The sequence below is a fragment of the Populus nigra genome, chromosome 10 (assembly GCF_951802175.1).
Source record: "Populus nigra chromosome 10, ddPopNigr1.1, whole genome shotgun sequence".
Lineage (NCBI taxonomy): Eukaryota > Viridiplantae > Streptophyta > Magnoliopsida > Malpighiales > Salicaceae > Populus > Populus nigra.
Genome location: NC_084861.1, coordinates 2,659,228 through 2,672,762, shown reverse-complemented (window position 1 = coordinate 2,672,762; position 13,535 = coordinate 2,659,228). Strand labels below are relative to the sequence as shown.

At 32.7% G+C, this 13,535-nt stretch overlaps 1 protein-coding gene across 1 annotated transcript; it reads right to left on the bottom strand.

Moving 5' to 3' along the window:
- Positions 1–222: 222 nt before the first annotated feature.
- LOC133706051 (probable 1-deoxy-D-xylulose-5-phosphate synthase, chloroplastic) lies at positions 223–4,794 on the bottom strand. Its single transcript, XM_062131569.1, has 10 exons — positions 4,293–4,794; positions 3,908–4,042; positions 3,627–3,791; positions 3,333–3,483; positions 2,545–2,816; positions 2,168–2,441; positions 1,646–1,953; positions 1,223–1,504; positions 838–1,122; positions 223–739 (listed from the first exon to the last, which is right to left on the bottom strand). The coding sequence occupies exons 1-10, from the start codon at positions 4,431–4,433 to the stop codon at positions 587–589; spliced, it is 2,166 nt and encodes a 721-aa protein (XP_061987553.1). The 5' UTR covers positions 4,434–4,794; the 3' UTR covers positions 223–586.
- Between the last annotated feature and the right edge of the window lie 8,741 nt (positions 4,795–13,535).

Here is a 13,535-nt window from a genome sequence, read left to right as displayed (position 1 = left end):
CACTCGCCACTCGCCACTCGCCACTAGCCACTCGCCACTCGACATGGGCATTCCACCATATGTCACCAAGAATAATAATATTTTTACACTATAGTCTGTGTTGGCCATAAACAATATTCTCTTGGGAGTTTGTGCGCATTTACAAAGTGAAGCCAAAACTTCCAATAGCATCATAGCATTGTGCTGGACCAAAATAAGCACTAAAGTATAGTTCTCAAAAAATTACAGGGACCAAAATGAAGATTTAATTCCCCTTTCATAACATATTTTGTTACTTTTACACGACACCATATCATTACATCACACATTTTATTACATTCCATGGCTCCATGCCAAACATGCCGTAAGAGCTATCAGATTTCAATTTTATCAGTGCCAAAAGCTTCAACGGCTTTGCATTCATCTGAAATAGCTCAGGCTGGAATGTTTATGACTCGTAAGCAAAGATGGTGCTGTTTATACATGCTGTTGTTGTCCTAAAACTGACACTGCATTGTCTACAGTGATTTGAAGGTTACACATAAATCTTACAGTCCTTCTATTTGTACGTTGTTGTAAGAATGCAAAATTGGTGTCTCCTTCTTCTTTATGATGACATAATCTCCAGAGAGTTTCTTCTTTGTCCGAGTATATTGAATACCGTTGCTGCAATGTGAGATGGTGTGAGACCAGCTTCTATCAGTTGATCAGCTGGCGATCCATGGTCAATGTACCTATCAGGAAGAACAACCGGTCGCCACTGCAAATGATTTTCAAAGTTATGAGTGAGTATTCCAATTCCAGTCTCGACAAGAACCAATGGCATAATTCATTGGGAAAAATTACAGAGATGAGTACCTTTAGTTTGCCATCAAGAAGACCATCCAGGGCTAGAAAGTGAGCAACATGAGACCCGAAGCCCCCAATTGATCCTTCTTCCACTGTAATCAAAACCTCGTGTGATTTTGCAAGGCTACGAATAAGGGCATTGTCCAATGGCTTGCAGAACCTGGCATCTGCAACTGTCAGATGAATACCGTGGCGTTCCACTAAAGAGGCAGCAGCTAAACAGCTCTGGACTGCAGTACCATAGCCTAAGAGTGCCACCCTCTCCCCTTCAATCAATATCCTGCCTTTTCCAACCTGCAAGGTAAGTTTGAAGATATATTCAGAATAAAATATCGATTCATCTGAAATTTTCCTCCATGGGAACAGATGCAAATAGATTATCAGCTACACCTACCTCAAGAGGAATGCCCTTGTTTTCTGGTGGCAACTGAACACCAACACCATTACCTCTCGGGTAGCGGAAACAGCTAGGACGATCATCTATAGCAGCAGCAGTAGCAACCATGTGGAAAAGCTCTGCCTCATCAGAAGGAGCCATAACAACCATGTTAGGGAGGCATGCCATATAAGTGACATCAAAAGCTCCACAATGTGTGGGACCATCTGCTCCCACCAACCCAGCTCTGTCCATTGCGAATCTTACTGGAAGTTTCTGCAAATCAACATCATGTACCACCTGTGGTATACACCATTTTTACATTAATAATAGTATCTACATGGGGGCTTGAGCCAGTGTCTGGTAACAATGTAATGCCAACCAGCTATTGCTGTGTATTGTCATATAACTGGATAAGAAGGAAGAAGCTATTTGACTTGCCTGGTCATAAGCCCTCTGCAAGAAAGACGAGTAGATTGCGCAAAAAGGTTTAAGACCTTCACAGGCAAGTCCCGCAGCAAAAGTAACAGCATGCTGTTCTGCGATCCCCACATCAAAACATCTTGTCGGAAAACGGCGAAGGAAGAGATTTAAGCCTGTCCCTCCTCCCATTGCAGCATGAATTGCAACAACATCTTTATCCGCCTCAGCTTCTGCAATCAAAGCCTCTGCAAAATATGTTGTGTAAGACTGTGTGCTAGCACTTGCCTTGAACTGCTTTCCAGTTGCGGGATCAAACTTGTTCACTCCTGAAAATAAAAAAAATAAATTGCAGTTACTCTTTTCTGATGATAAGCTCTTAGATGCAGAATGCAGTGTCACGTGAATGAATTTTTCACAGGGTTAGAAGTTGAATTGAAAGTACTAGTTTTTCCTTGTGTTCTACAAAGAGAACTGCAATGTAGCTACTTGAGCTTTTTTAGCAGCACTGCTTTTCTTGTGGACTTTGTCCCTTGTATTTACCGTGGTACTTGTCCGCAGCTCTCTCAGCATATGGATACCCACGACCTTTCTCGGTGACAACATGGATTAGGACAGGACCTGTTGTTTTAGTACTCTTCACCTCTTTGAGTATGGCAATAAGATCATCAATATTGTGCCCGTCCACCGGACCAATATAATAGAGACCAAGCTCTTCAAAGAGGGTTGATCCAGAACCACTGATCATTCCACGAGCATATTCGTCAACCTTTGCTGCCAATTCATGCATCGGTCCACCAATTTGTTTTGTAACTCCCTGCAATAGTTTCAGTAGTAACAAAACCAGTTTTCAGTTCCAACAAGTTAATCAAAGCATACCCTCCGCCCCATGCCAGCCCCTATCTCCCATGTGTATTTACCTTAGCAACCTCTCTTAGTTCTCTGAGAGGCCTGTTTGATTGCAGCCTACTGAGAGCACTGCTCAAGGCTCCGACAGGTGGTGTTGGCCCATCTAAATTGGCAGTTGGTAAAGAAACCTGTTTGTTGTCATTAAGAATAACGATCATATCAGAGTCTAGGTACCCTGCATTGTTCATAGCTTCATAAGCTTGTCCTGCTGTCATGGCACCATCACCTATAACAGCAACCACATTGTTCGCTCTTCCTTTTAGATCTCTCCCCACAGCCATTCCTGTCCACCAAAACCACCCAAAGTTCATATATCATGTGAAGGCAGGCCCTATTCGTTCAATTTGTTTCGAAGTAAATTTTGCCAATAACAGTTAAAATAGTTTGAACTGAGATCCAATCAAAACATTATGTGATAAATGATGCTAGGTGTGATGATTCCATATTCACGAAACACTAGCGTATTAGAAAATGAATAAATAAGTCTGTAGAATCCAACAAATTTTAGAGATAAATATATAAATGTGGAATCCATGCTGCAGGATTGCAGTGATCTATATATTTTTTTCTTTATAGATAATTGCGGCGGTCTGCCAGATAAATCAATCTTAAGAAGAACGTTAGACATCTAGCATTCGCTACTTTGGGAATAACACTCAGCTGAGTGAACATAGGAAACACTCTAGAACTGCAACAAGAGGTTTGACAAGGAACCAGAAAAAAACAATGAACATAGATAATAAATAGTCCAAGGTAATTGTAATAATTCATTATGTTTAGAAGGGAGACAGCTCAGTACCCAAGCCAGCAGAAATGGTGGTAGAGCTGTGACCAGTGCCAAAACAATCATATTCACTCTCCGATCGCTTTGTAAAACCAGCCAATCCATTGGTCTGTCTTATTGTATGCATCTTGTCTCTTCTCCCAGTTAGAATCTTGTGAGGGTAAGCCTGCAAACCAGTAGTGGTACAGTTATATTTAGATCCATCATCACAAAAAAGCGTGCTATCTTAGACAAATCTCTGTTTTAATCAGCTGCAACAAGAAAGAATAAACTAATTAAACTAAACAAGAATTAGAGCAAAAAAAAAACCTGATGGCCAACATCCCACAGTATCTTGTCTTGAGGGCTATTGAAAACATAGTGAAGAGCCACGGTGAGCTCCACAACACCAAGGCTAGAGCCTAAGTGACCCCCAGTTTTCGAAACATTGAAGATAACATCGGACCGCAGCTCCTCTGCTAGTTGTTTTAACTCCTATATTGATATGATGATCACCAGTAAGTAAAGTGCATGCACAAATACTCTATGATGGTAAAGTTTTTTACTTTTTCCATGAATACAAAAGTAGACATGTCGTTTTAGTTATTGACCTTGATAGATAGATTTTTCATATGAATTGGATAGTTTACGGTGTCCAAGAGAGGTGTTGGTGGCCTCTGTGAAGGAAACTCGCCGCTCTCTGATAGTGATGCACAAACCCCATTTGGCCTTTTCTTGACATGTACCTAAACAGCACAAAAACACCCTTTTCTTTCAACAGTCTACTTCTCCTATGTACACTAAACTGAGAATCGGAAAGAATTAAAATTACAGAGAAACTTGGTGGGCTCTTTCTCAATGTTAAGATTGAAGCTTTGCAAAAACTTTATAAAAAAAGTCAAATGAAAAGAATTGAATTTTGACACGATGAACAAGAGCTAGCTAGTCATCTTTTATCATCGATATTATTCCATATATGTAAAGAGTAAGTCAAACCTGATTGATCTTTTTAAAAGATTGGCACAGCAGATCTGTTCTCCATAAGAAATGAGAAGATAAAAAACTATAATTTTGAAGGTGGTCTAAACTTGTGACACTATTGACATGAGCAGAGAAAGAAAATGCAGAGAGAGCCATAGGAGATGCGAGAAAAACAAAGAAGAGTGCTTAAACACAGAGAACCAAGAAACGGAAAGTGTAGAAGAAGAAGAAGAACTTGTCACCGAGAGAAATTCCCCACTAATGAATGTTCGGTGGTAGTGGCGAATTAGTTAAATAATGGAGGGAGGAGGGTGGTGGCTGTCTGTTAATAACGGAAGTTGGAAGAGAGACAGGGAGAGAGAGAGAGACAGAGAGGTCTGCAAGTGAAGAGGTGGTAATTTTGGCTGATGTATATATAGTCTTTACCAGTTACCAGCAGCATCACAGTGTCTGTGTCGAGCCTTCTCCATGGAGCCACATAATTGGAAATCACGAAAGGATAGAATGCATGGATATTGATGGAAAAGAATAAAAAAGTAGAGGACATTGATTCTTTCAAAATGCATCGAAATCTTAATATTTCTTACACGCTGCAATAATATTATAATAACAAAAGCTAAAGGGAGAAAAAACTCTAGCTTTTCCCACTAAAATATAGTGAATTGTTATATTATTTTTTTTATATTGTTTTTTTATACATGTTTTTTTTTTATTTTTTTTAAATTATTTTTATTTTTTAATATTAAATTAATTGATAATTTAGTTTTATAATTTTTTTCCTTTTTATTTTATCTCTCATTAAGGTTAACTTAGTTTATGAATTTATCGAAATAACTCAGGTTGTCTCAATTTATGAATTTAATAGATTTTTGTAATTGAACTTAAATTTTTTATAGTTTATTTTTTCTTATATTATTGAAAAAAATAATTTTAGAGAAAAATCATGTTATTAAACTTTATGAAGTAACAAAAATTAAAGAATGTTGGGGGAACCACTGTTCACCCAACACCTATTGCACTACGGATTACAATAGTAATACACAGTGTTTTGCTTTTCTTTTCTTTTTCTTTGTTTTTTAATTTTTGTTATGATTTTTTTTTCAAATCTATTTTTTTTTTATTTTATCTTTTAAAATTGAGATTGTTAAGAATTTAACCTTGTAATTTATTTCTTTATATAAAGTTAGCGTGGTTTATGAGTTTGCCAAGGTAACCTAGGTTACCCCGGTTTACGAGTTTGGTGAACTGTTTTTTTTTTAATTGAACTTAACTTTTTTTATAATCTATTTTTTTCTCATATAGTTAAAAAAATAGTTTTATAGAAAAGTCATGTTATTAAACTTTATAAAGTAACAAAAATTAAAGAGTGTGAGGAAACCATTGTTTACCCACACACATTGCACTGTGAATGATAATAATAACCCACAGTGTTTTGCTTTCTTTCTTTTTTCTTTATGTTTTTGATTTTTTTTCAAATTTGTTTTTGTTCATTTTATCTTTTTAATATTGGGATGGTTGGGAATTTGAATTCATAATTTATTTCTTTTTATTTTACCTTTCTATAAGATTAGGATAGGTTGTGTGTTTGTCGGAGTAACCTGGGTTGCCCTGGTTTATGAGTTTTGTGAGGTGTTTTTTTAGTTGAACTTGACTTTTTTTATCCTCTACTTTTTTTCTCATATAGTTTAAAAATAGTTTCAGAAAAACATTATGTTATTAAACTTTATAAAGTCCATGGACCTATTCACATGTTTGTCTAGTTGACTTGATTCGCGGGTATGGTAAGTTTAGCTTTTTTAAATTAGTCTTTTTTTAATCTTTAGACCATAGTTATTAAACCCGGCCTGGGGGTTGACCCGGCCAAGGGGCCGGGTCCCGGGTTTCATGGGTCAACCCGGGTCAACTCGGGTCAACACGGATTAACCCGGGAAAATTAAAGAAAAATTAAAATTTTAATATTTCATATGAAAAAATCCATGTAAATATAGATTATATATATTATGAAGTTTAAAAGAATATTTTAAAAAGTTTTTTATCCCACATTGAAAAAACATAACTTTTTCCTTGGAAACATACAATATATATACTAATAGATTTCAAATCTCACATTGAAAAAACATAACTTTTTTCATGGGAACATAGAGTATATATATGAAAGGGCTTCAAATCCCACATTGAAAAGATACTAAGTTATCATTTTAAGTTGAAGTATTTAAACCAAAAGGTTTTTTATCTCACATCGAAAAAACATGATTTTTTTCTTGGGAACATATAGTATATATACTAATGGGTTTCAAATCCCACATCGAAAAAACATAACTTTTTTCATGAGAACATAGAGTATATATATGAAAGGGTTTCAAATCCCACATTGAAAAGATATTATGTTATCCTTTTAAGTTGAAGTATTTAAACCAAAAGGTTTTTTTATCCCACATTGAAAAAACATGACTTTTTTCATGGGAACATAGAGTATATATACCAATGGGTTTCAAATTCCACATTTGAAAAAAAAAAACCGGGTCTCGTCCGGGTTAGCCTAGGTCGCCCGGGTTTGGCCGGGCTGTTGCCACAGCCAGTCTTTTACTAAACCCGGACCTGTCTAGCCACCAGGTCGACCGGGTCTCGGGTCAACCCGTCAGGCCGGGTTTAATAACAGTGCTTTAGACACTGAGCTAATTGATAATTTAGTTAGTTTATGGATTTATCGAGATAACTCAGATTGTCTCAATTTATAGATTTGATAGGTTTTTTTTAATTGAACTTAGCTTTTTTATAGTTTATTTTTTCTCATATTATTGAAAAAAAATAGTTTTAGAAAAAAATCATATTATTAAACTTTATGAAGTAACAAAAATTAAAGAATGTGGGGGGAACCACTGTTCACCCAGCACCTATTGCACTACGGATTACAATAGTAATACACAGTGTTTTGCTTTTTTTTTTTTTTGGTTTTTTAATTTTTGTTATGATTTTTTTTTCAAATCTATTTTTGTTGATTTTATCTTTTAAAATTAAGATTGTTAAGAATTTAGCTTCGTAATTTATTTCTTTATATAAAGTTAGCGTGGTTTATGGGTTTGCCAAGGTAACCCAGGTTGCCTCGGTTAACGAGTTTGGTGAGCTATCTTTTTTTTTTAATTGAACTTAACTTTTTTTATAGTCTATTTTTTTCTCATATAGTTAAAAAAATAGTTTTAGAGAAAAGTCATGTTATTAAACTTTATAAAGTAACAAAAATTAAAGAGTGTGAGGAAACCATTGTTTACCCACACACATTGCACTGTGAATGATAATAATAACCCACAGTGTTTTGCTTTCTTTCTTTTTTCTTTATGTTTTTGATTTTTTATCATGATTTTTTTTTCAAATTTGTTTTTGTTCATTTTATCTTTTTAATATTGGGATGGTTGGGAATTTGAATTCATAATTTATTTCTTTTTATTTTACCTTTCTATAAGATTAGCATAGTTTGTGTGTTTGTCAGGGTAACCCGAGTTGCCCTGTTTTACGAGTTTGGTGGGGTGTTTTTTTAGTTGAACTTGACTTTTTTATCCTCTATTTTTTTTCTTATATAGTTAAAAAAATATTTTCAGAAAAACATTATGCTATTAAACTTTATAAAGTCCATTGACCTATTCACATGTTTGTCTGGTTGACTTGATTCGCGGGTTTGGTAAGTTTAACTTTTTTAAATTAGTTTTTTTTTATAATCCTTAGACACTGGGTTAATTGATAATTTAGTTAGTTTATGGATTTATCGAGATAACTCAGGTTGTCTCAATTTATGGATTTGATAGGTTTTTTTAATTGAACTTAACTTTTTTATAGTTTATTTTTTCTCATATTATTGAAAAAAATAGTTTTAGAGAAAAATCATGTTATTAAACTTTATAAAGTAACAAAAATTAAAGAATGTAGGGGGAACCACTGTTCACCCAACACCTATTGCACTACGGATTGCAACAATAATATACAGTGTTTTGCTTTTCTTTTCTTTTTTTTTTAAAATTTTTGTTATAATTTTTTTTTCAAATCTATTTTTGTTGATTTTATCTTTTAAAATTGAGATTGTTAAGAATTTAGCTTCGTAATTTATTTCTTTATATGAAGTTAACGTGGTTTATGGGTTTGCCAAGGTAACCTAGGTTGTCCCAGTTTACGAGTTTGGTGAGCTGTTTTTTTTAATTGAATTTAACTTTTTTTGTAGTCTATTTTTTTCTCATATAGTTAAAAAAAAATAGTTTTAAAGAAAAGTTATGTTATTAAACTTTATAAAGTAACAAAAATTAAAAGGTGTGAGGAAACCATTCTTTACCCACACACATTGCACTGTGACTGATAATAATAACCCACAGTATTTTGCTTTTTTACTTTTTTCTTTATGTTTTTGATTTTTTATCATGATTTTTTTCAAATTAGTTTTTGTTCATTTTATCTTTTTAATATTGGGATGGTTGGGAATTTGAATTCATAATTTGTTTCTTTTTATTTTACCTTTATATAAGATTAGAATAGTTTGTGTGTTTGTCAGGGTAACCCGAGTTGCCCTGTTTTACGAGTTTGGTGGGGTGTTTTTTTAGTTGAACTTGACTTTTTTATCCTCTATTTTTTTTCTTATATAGTTAAAAAAATATTTTCAGAAAAACATTATGCTATTAAACTTTATAAAGTCCATTGACCTATTCACATGTTTGTCTGGTTGACTTGATTCGCGGGTTTGGTAAGTTTAACTTTTTTAAATTAGTTTTTTTTTTATAATCCTTAGACACTGGGTTAATTGATAATTTAGTTAGTTTATGGATTTATCGAGATAACTCAGGTTGTCTCAATTTATGGATTTGATAGGTTTTTTTAATTGAACTTAACTTTTTTATAGTTTATTTTTTCTCATATTATTGAAAAAAATAGTTTTAGAGAAAAATCATGTTATTAAACTTTATAAAGTAACAAAAATTAAAGAATGTAGGGGGAACCACTGTTCACCCAACACCTATTGCACTACGGATTGCAACAATAATATACAGTGTTTTGCTTTTCTTTTCTTTTTTTTTTAAAATTTTTGTTATAATTTTTTTTTCAAATCTATTTTTGTTGATTTTATCTTTTAAAATTGAGATTGTTAAGAATTTAGCTTCGTAATTTATTTCTTTATATGAAGTTAACGTGGTTTATGGGTTTGCCAAGGTAACCTAGGTTGTCCCAGTTTACGAGTTTGGTGAGCTGTTTTTTTTAATTGAATTTAACTTTTTTTGTAGTCTATTTTTTTCTCATATAGTTAAAAAAAATAGTTTTAAAGAAAAGTTATGTTATTAAACTTTATAAAGTAACAAAAATTAAAAGGTGTGAGGAAACCATTCTTTACCCACACACATTGCACTGTGACTGATAATAATAACCCACAGTATTTTGCTTTTTTACTTTTTTCTTTATGTTTTTGATTTTTTATCATGATTTTTTTCAAATTAGTTTTTGTTCATTTTATCTTTTTAATATTGGGATGGTTGGGAATTTGAATTCATAATTTGTTTCTTTTTATTTTACCTTTATATAAGATTAGAATAGTTTGTGTGTTTGTCAGGGTAACCCGAGTTGCCCTGTTTTACGAGTTTGGTGGGGTGTTTTTTTAGTTGAACTTAAATTTTTTATCCTCTATTTTTTTTTCTTATATAGTTAAAAAAATAGTTTCAAAAAAACATTATGTTATTAAATTTTATAAAGTCCATAGACCTATTCACATGTTTGTTTGGTTGACTTGATTCGCGGGTCTGGTAAGTTTAACTTTTTTAAATTAGTTTTTTTTAATCCTTAGACACTGGGTTAATTGATGTTCAATTTTGTGAGCATCTATTTTTATCATATAATTAAATAAAAAATATAAAAAAATTTATTAAACTCAATAGAATCCATGGCCCGGATCGCCGGGGGGGTCAATCCAATATGTCATCGTCTCATTATTTTTTTTAAAAAAATTATCATTTTGAATTTTTTTAAAAAATTAAATCATGTTTTTATCAATTATCAAGGTTGCATTTGGATGTATGAAATCAATCGATTTAAGTTGAACTAGTTCTCACACAGTTTAATTAAAAACTTGAGATAGTTAAAGAGTTGAGTTATGAGGTTTCAAAATTAACCCTCTTGGTTAAGTTTAATAACATTATTAAAAAATTCTCTGTACTTTTAATATTTTTTTACATTTAAAAATATTGATATTGACTCGCAGCAGAGCGCATACCAATATACTAGTATGTTCCAAATACCTATGGCCCGGGTTAGGTACGAGAGATTTTATCATTTAGTATGTTTGAGTTCTAGTAGATGTTTTTTAAAGTGTTTTTTTTCCTTGTAAATGCATTAAAATGATATATATTTTTTATTATTTTTTAAAATTTTATTTTTAATATCAGCAAATTAAAATGATCCAAAACCACTAAAAATAATTAATTTAAAGCAAAAAAAAAAAAATCAAATTCTGACAACTTTAATGCCAAACACCCTTATATGGTTTCGTTTCAATTTTTTCTTTATATAGATTATATCAAATTTTATATATATAAAAATTAAATATTTTAAGTATTTTGTATGGTTATAATATTATTAGTCTTAAATATTTTTACTTATAATAAATTTTGTTATTTTTTATGTCTAGCTATGTTATACTTGAAAATTAGAATTGCATCATCCAGGGTTTTTTTTATTAGTTTTAGGCAATGTAAGATAACTTAAGAGTTGTTTAAAATCAATTCTTTCCTTTAATTGAATTCAATTATAATATTCAATATAATTCAATTGATAAATAAGTTAATTCACATATTTAGAAGAAATAAAATTCAATTCATTTTATTTTTTATATTTCTCTCATTACCTTTATCTTATTACTTCAAATATCTCTAATAAAAATAGATGGATAGATAAGTATTTTTCTAAATTTAGTTTTAACATTGATTTTTTTTTTTGAAATTATAAATCAGATGGATTGACTTTTAATTTATTTTTGTGTTAGTTTTAGAGATTAAATTCCATTTTAAATTCAATTTTCTATACTCAAAATGATTTTAAATATAGAATTTCATTAAAAACTCTGAATTCAAAGGATTCTAAACATAATTCAATTTCTATAATTCATACATCTTTAGTAGGTATAATATTATATTCATGTATTTTGCCTTTGCGAGGTCAACAAAGGGTTAGTTTATAAGAAAAATGAACAATACGCCTCATAAAATGGGAAATAGCCATGATCATGAAAACCAATTGATGATGAACAAAAGGCAACAATCTAGATGACGAGTGAACCAAATAGAAATTATTGAACTTTAGCCACTGCAAAGGGGTAATTCCATGAAAAAAAACAGTCATTCCATGATTGCAGGTGGAGTATTGAAGATCATATATCACGACATAATCTTGATGAAAGGAGAAAAGTGATTGAAGATGCAATCACATAGCAAAAGATGGATTTTGGAAAAACACAAGCCCATGATTGCAATAAATTAGGACCTAGAAAATACAATTAGTATTAGCCTATGCGCAGAAAACTGGATTGTAAATAACCAGATGATCACCCCCGGAGAGCAGACTAGAGTCCCCGCTTCAATTTTGACAAATCAAGTAGAGCAAGGCTATGGCTCTGTACTTCTGTTGGGTGCTGCTCTGATTCTAAGTAATTTTTGCCCAGTTCTTAAAAGTAGAAGAGCTTGGTGGATGACCAAACAGACCCGATATCCAACGGAAATGCCACTGTCATTGAGCTTGTTTCTTGCACGCTCAAGCTCATAAAGTCGAGAAAATGTGCTGAGCTAGAGCCTAGAGCTGAGTTTGTGCATGGTTTTGGTTGCAAATCAAGAATCTCTTTAGGGAGTATGGAACACCCCTCCTCTTGGACTGACTGAAGCTAATTTTGCAGGCTGATGGTACGGAGATTTGTGTGCTTATGAGCTTATTCCGTTCTCTCACAATCGCCGATTATAGGACTCTCATTCCGGGGGTCACTCTCACAGCTGTAGCGTTGTGTGATCAAGGAGGTTTCTACATTCAGAGCTTTAGTGCGCGATGGAAGCAAGAAACGAGACCAAAATGGATTCTTGGACAGACAGTTGAATATGCAACGTTTACATGGATCTTGATCTAGAAAGATTGAATTAGTGGATGCCTTCGTTGATTTAGTTGCAAAAGAGTCGAGTAATGTCAAGCTAGCAACATGGACAGAGCTTAGATAGAACTGTCAAGTAATGTCGAGCTAGCAACATGGACACAACATAGATAGAACTGTCGAGTAATGTCGAGCTAGCAACATGGACAGAGCATAGATAGAGCTGTCGAGTAATGTCGAGCTACTGGCAACATGATAGAACTGTCGAGTAATGTCGAGCTAGCAACACAGCCAGAGCATAGATAGAACTGTCGAGTAATGTCGAGCTAGCAACGCAGCCAGAGCATAGATAGAACTGTCGAGTAATGTCGAGCTAGCAACATGGATGGATGTATGGAAATCATTCAACATGCATATTGACATTCCCATTCCATGTAGATAGAATCAACTTGGTACTAAAGAAATGGCTTTCAAAGACTCGAAGCCTGATTACACCAAGTCCCAACCCCATGACGGCAATATGGCTTTGTAAAAATTGAAGTCCATAATTGCGAAAAATGATGGCTCAATGTGCCTCTCACAACCCAAGGCAGAGATAACCACACGATCACGGTGGATCGTGAACTCCAGTTTAGAAAACATAAATATGATGCAAGCAACAATACTTTTATATTAAATTATTATTGTTAATTTTTTTTTATTCAGTTCGATTTTTATTAAAAAAAAATAAATAAACTAGTTTTATTTTTAAAAATTGAAATTAGTTCAAACCAATCAGTTTCGGTTTGGTTCAATTTGACTTGGTTTTCCGGTTTGGCTGGCTTGACTCGATTTTTTTATTTGGCTTAGTTTTTTCCGGTTTGGCTAGGGATTTTTTCAGTTTTTTTCGGTTTGGGTTCGGTTTTTTCAGTTTCAAGTTTACAAAACGAATCAGTCAGTTTTTTTAAAATTTTAATCGGTTTTTTTACGGTTCGTTTTTTTAATTATTTTTTTCTGATTTTCTCAGTTTAATCAATTTTTTAGTTTTTTTACTCACACTTATCTATTATATATAAATAATATATTTAGATAATTAATTTTTTAAAAATACTAAGAAATTCAGGCTATTAAAACTGAATTCTCCATTAAATAAATATTAAATAGTAAAGTTAGAAAAATATAAG